The sequence below is a fragment of the Schistocerca nitens genome, chromosome 3 (assembly GCF_023898315.1).
Source record: "Schistocerca nitens isolate TAMUIC-IGC-003100 chromosome 3, iqSchNite1.1, whole genome shotgun sequence".
Classification (NCBI taxonomy): domain Eukaryota; kingdom Metazoa; phylum Arthropoda; class Insecta; order Orthoptera; family Acrididae; genus Schistocerca; species Schistocerca nitens.
This window is the reverse complement of record NC_064616.1, coordinates 130,639,001-130,645,000: the sequence shown is the minus strand read 5'-3', so window position 1 is coordinate 130,645,000 and position 6,000 is coordinate 130,639,001. Positions and strand designations below refer to the sequence as shown.

At 46.2% G+C, this 6,000-nt stretch overlaps 1 protein-coding gene across 1 annotated transcript in view; it reads right to left on the bottom strand.

Moving 5' to 3' along the window:
* Nucleotides 1–6,000, bottom strand: part of LOC126249102 (PH-interacting protein) — a 278,680-nt gene that overhangs the window by 7,377 nt on the left and 265,303 nt on the right. The window contains exon 27 of the mRNA XM_049950753.1: nucleotides 3,254–3,367. Coding sequence (XP_049806710.1) covers nucleotides 3,254–3,367 — 114 coding nt within the window. The remainder of the gene's footprint in view (nucleotides 1–3,253; nucleotides 3,368–6,000) is intronic.

Genomic DNA, 6,000 nt, shown 5'->3' with positions numbered 1-6,000 from the left:
AGAGCAGGGGAGCGGGAGGAGAGAGCAGGGGAGCGGGAGGAGAGAGCAGGGGAGCGGGAGGAGAGAGCAGGGGAGCGGGAGGAGAGAGCAGGGGAGCGGGAGGAGAGAGGAGGGGAGCGGGAGGAGAGAGGAGGGGAGCGGGAGGAGAGAGGAGGGGAGCGGGAGGAGAGAGGAGGGGAGCGGGAGGAGAGAGGAGGGGAGCGGGAGGAGAGAGGAGGGGAGCGGGAGGAGAGAGGAGGGGAGCGGGAGGAGAGAGGAGGGGAGCGGGAGGAGAGAGGAGGGGAGCGGGAGGAGAGAGGAGGGGAGCGGGGGCAGAGAGGAGGGGAGTGGGGGGGAGAGAGGAGGGGAGCGGGGGCAGAGAGGAGGGGAGTGGGGGGGAGAGAGGAGGGGAGCGGGGGGGAGAGAGGAGGGGAGCGGGGGGGAGATGAGGGGAGCGGGGGGGAGAGGAGGGGAGCGGGGGGGGAGAGGAGGGGAGCGGGGGGGGAGAGGAATAGTAGTGAGTGGTAGGCAAAGGATAGGGTGGTGTGATGAGAGGCAGATGGCAGGGAGAGTGGAGGTGTGGCAGGGAGTGATAGTCAGGTGTGTGGGAGGGATGAAGAGAGTGGGGGATGGACGAGGACATGTGAGGGGCAAGGGAGAGCTGAGTGCAGGGGAGAGGAGAGGTGGTGTGGTGGGGCAGAGGAGAGCAGTGCGGTTGGGGGGGGGGGGGGAAGCATGTGAGATGCGAGTGGTATTACTTAGTAACGAGTAACTACACTCCTGGAAATTGAAATAAGAACACCGTGAATTCATTGTCCCAGGAAGGGGAAACTTTATTGACACATTCCTGGGGTCAGATACATCACATGATCACACTGACAGAACCACAGGCACATAGACACAGGCAACAGAGCATGCACAATGTCGGCACTAGTACAGTGTATATCCACCTTTCGCAGCAATGCAGGCTGCTATTCTCCCATGGAGACGATCGTAGAGATGCTGGATGTAGTCCTGTGGAACGGCTTGCCATGCCATTTCCACCTGGCGCCTCAGTTGGACCAGCGTTCGTGCTGGACGTGCAGACCGCGTGAGACGACGCTTCATCCAGTCCCAAACATGCTCAATGGGGGACAGATCCGGAGATCTTGCTGGCCAGGGTAGTTGACTTACACCTTCTAGAGCACGTTGGGTGGCACGGGATACATGCGGACGTGCATTGTCCTGTTGGAACAGCAAGTTCCCTTGCCGGTCTAGGAATGGTAGAACGATGGGTTCGATGACGGTTTTGATGTACCGTGCACTATTCAGTGTCCCCTCGACGATCACCAGTGGTGTACGGCCAGTGTAGGAGATCGCTCCCCACACCATGATGCTGGGTGTTGGCCCTGTGTGCCTCGGTCGTATGCAGTCCTGATTGTGGCGCTCACCTGCACGGCGCCAAACACGCATACGACCATCATTGGCACCAAGGCAGAAGCGACTCTCATCGCTGAAGATGACACGTCTCCATTCGTCCCTCCATTCACGCCTGCCGCGACACCACTGGAGGCGGGCTGCACGATGTTGGGGCGTGAGCGGCAGACGGCCTAACGGTGTGCGGGACCGTAGCCCAGCTTCATGGAGACGGTTGCGAATGGTCCTCGCCGATACCCCAGGAGCAACAGTGTCCCTAATTTGCTGGGAAGTGGTGGTGCGGTCCCCTACGGCACTGCGTAGGATCCTACGGTCTTGGCGTGCATCCGTGCGTCGCTGCGGTCCGGTCCCAGGTCGACGGGCACGTGCACCTTCCGCCGACCACTGGCGACGACATCGATGTACTGTGGAGACCTCACGCCCCACGTGTTGAGCAATTCGGCGGTACGTCCACCCAGCCTCCCGCATGCCCACTATACGCCCTCGCTCAAAAGTCCGTCAACTGCACATACGGTTCACGTCCACGCTGTCGCGGCATGCTACCAGTGTTAAAGACTGCGATGGAGCTCCGTATGCCACGGCAAACTGGCTGACACTGACGGCGGTGGTGCACAAATGCTGCGCAGCTAGCGCCATTCGACGGCCAACACCGCGGTTCCTGGTGTGTCCGCTGTGCCGTGCGTGTGATCATTGCTTGTACAGCCCTCTCGCAGTGTCCGGAGCAAGTATGGTGGGTCTGACACAGCGGTGTCAATGTGTTCTTTTTTCCATTTCCAGGAGTGTATAACATCCTGTCATGTTTATGTGCCATTTACGTTAGAAGTAGAGCTACGTCTTCAAAATTGAAATTATACAAGGGTGTTCAATAAGTAATGCAACACACTTTTTTTTCTTGGCCAGTTTTGGTTGAAAAAATGTGGAATTTTTTGTTGGACCAGCTCGTCTGGTTTCATGAAGTTCCAATAGGTGGCAGCACGATACACAGTCTTCAAAATAGCATCTGTATAGGGGGTGATTTCCAAGATGAGAGCTGTCATTGAGGTTCTTCTGGTGGAAAACCAGAGCATTACAGGTATTCATAGGCACTTGCAGAATGTCTATGGATACCTGGCAGTGAACAAAAGTACAATGAGTTGTTGGGTGAAACATCTGTCATTATTACAGCAAAGTCGCGCAAAACCTGTCCGATCCCCCGCATGCCTGCCAGGAGTACACCGCTGCGACTCCTGCAATGTTGGAACATTCACTTTCATCTGAGGCAATCAATAGATCACAGTTGAACACCTTGCTGCACAACTGGATGCCACTGTTAGTAGTGCCAACACACTTGTCCACCAATTGGGGTGCTCTAAGGCGTGTGCCCACTGGGTTTTCAGCCACCTAACAGAAGACAATAACTAGCACTGCACTGTTCTTCCTCATCCACCCACAGATCTTGCACCTTCCAGTTTCCATCTGCTTGGCCCAATGAAGGATGCACTCGGTGGGAAGCAGTGGATGGATGATGGGGAGGTTACTGATGCAGCAAGACATTGATTCCAACATTGGCCAGTAGAGTGGTACCATGCGAGCATACAGGCCCTCCCAGTACAGTGGTGTATGGCAGTTGCATTAAGTGGAGATAATGTTGAAAAATACGGTTTTGTAGCCAAAGGAGTGAGGAATAGTATGGTTTATCGCAATCCTGAATAAAACTTAACTGCTTTCAGAAAGAAAAGTGTTGCATTACTTATTTAATGCCCCTTGTATCTATATGAAACATTACACGAACAGTCTCTTCTCAGGAATAGAAATGACATCATATGCATGACATGAACTAAGCTTTCCTGTTTTTACCATACAAGTTCAGTTAATATACCTTGAGGCTTTTTATGGGCAGCTGCTTTTCTTGTTATTGGCTTTTTAACTTTTTCTTCCACTTCACTCCCTGTATCACTATCTTCACTGTCATTGTTTAGCTCCCTTGAGGTGCCTAAAACATTTAGAAGTATATACAGAAGCAGTTCACATAAAGTGATGGAATAACTTTTTATAGTATTGTAAGAACTGAATTAAATATTCTCACTAAAATGACTTAGTAATTACATGCATAATATTTATGTAATCAGTCATAATTAATTGCTGTATAGTTGATCAGAAGGGCAATAAACTGGGAAATAATACCCTGCAAGAGAAGTCATCATCCAGAATTTTCTTTTAGCTGGTTATGTTATAGCAAATCCATGTCTAATGTAACATTACAATATATGAATGTTCAAAATACAAATTTTCAGTATTGTTCCATAAAACTGACAAAATGTGTAATTAGATTATAACAGGGAGGTCAGCTGATATCATTCTCGCAAATAGTCAAACATGACTCTACAAACTGTATAAAAAATATTTTTCTTCCTAACCATTTTGGCGTCATCTAAATGAATAACAGAGGGCAGAGGACAGAAAAGGGAGGGGGGGGGGGGTGAGAAGTTGGATAGCAGCAGCTTTAACACTGCACAAAGAAGCCCAATGGAGCATAACAGACTAAAATTTACATGGCTGTAACAACAGGGAACAGATCATGAGCAGCAACCTATACATTGAAAGTAATGTTTGGATTCCATTTCAGTTATGAATTTGTGCATTGGGCCACACCCCTCAGCTACAATGCAACTGAAGAACTAGATGTACATCTGGATGTTCTGTGAGAATCATAAAATTGTTGACAGTAATAGATATCAAATATCTGACTTACTGCTTTACCTCCACAGAGATCATTTTAATTCAGTTTTCTTTAGAATGATCGAAGTACGTCAAATGCTCCTACTAGTGCCTGTATTCAAGTAATGCAGTACTATGAAATGTATTATGTTTGCAACTACTTCAAAACATCTGTCAGCAGTCCTGCACCAGACCACGGTTAAAATGGTGTATGCCGATTTAACACTGCCATAATCAGCCAAGGGCCCAAGCAGGACTGCTGCCCTTTTTCTGCATCTACATGATTACTCTGCTATTCACAATAAAGTGCCTGGCAGAAGGTTCAATCAACCACCTTCAAGCTGTCTCTCTAATGTTCCACTCTCTAACAGTGAGAGGGAAAAACGAACACTTAAATTTTTCTGTGCGAACCCTGAGTTCTCTTATTTTATCATGATGATCATTTCTCCCTATGTAGGTGGGTGCCAACAGAATGTTTTCAGAATCGGAGGGGAAAACTGGTGATTGAAATTTCATGAGAAGATCCTGTCGCAACGAAAAATGCCTTTGTTTTAATGATTGCCACTCCCATTCATGTATCATGTCTGTGGCATTATCTTCTCTATTTCAAGATAATACAAAATGAACTGCCCTTCTTTGAACTTTATGATATCATCCATCAGTCCCACCTGATGTGGATCCCACACCACACAGCAATAATCCAGAATAGGGTGGACAAGGATGGTGTAAATAGGACAAGGATGGTGTAAAGAGTCTCCTAAGTATTTAATTGAATATACAGCCTTCAGATTTGTGTGACTTATTGCATAATTGAAATTTAGTGGATGTCTCATAGTACTCATGTGAATAACTTCACACTTTTCTTTGTTGAGGGTCAATTGCCACTTTTCGCACCATACAAATATCTTATGTAAGTCATTTTGCAATTGGTTTTGCTCATCTGATGACTTTACAAGATGGTAAATAACAGCATCATCTGCAAACAATCTAAGAAAGTGTACGGGTATTCCAAATATTATTGTAAGTCAGATAGAAAATTGCTGTGACATGTGAATGGGAAGATCAATGTTTGGTGCAAAAACTGGCAAAATGACTCAACATGTCACACATGTAACTGATGGAAATATGAAATATTGTTTGATTAGAACACTGTGAAGACATTACTGGACTGTCAAAACTATCAAATATTAGGTTATCTATTGGGAGAGATTTAATGGTGAAAAAATCACATAAATATAGCTGTAGGGAAGACAGATGGCACACTGACATTAACTGGAATAATAATAAATAAATCCACAATGGATGTTTTAATAACTGAAAACTCTGAATCTTTTCCATCATGACTCTGATGAATATTCCTCCAAGAACTGTTTATGCTCAATTCTTGGTCTAACTTGTTATTTCCTTGTTACATAATTTAATAAACGTTGTTGCCCAAAGTGAGGGTCACAACAGGTGAACATTTGTCCCAGTAATCAATGGGTACCATCCAGTAGTCTGGAATATTAATACGTTGAAATAAAATGGGGGAGGGGGTGCGGGAGAGGTATCTCTCTACTTATATCCAAGTGTCGTAACAATCTTCTTCTCATGCATCATTTTATAAAGGGATAGGAAAGGAGAGAAATGCTACTAAAACATTATACACCCTACTTGTTTTACAAACAGAAACATGTGTTTATTGTTGCAATGTATTATTTTCCTCTTCTTTTTTATAAGACAAATATTTATATACTTGTTGCGGATAATGGCCATAACTTACTACATACCCTCTTTCACACATGCCGCAGTGACTTGTGGAGTACTGACATAGATGTAGATGTGAATTACATCATTGAACAGAATTTGTTGTAATATTAGTTACTGTGGCTTTTCAAATTTTATGAACACTCATTTTTCAATAGCAAA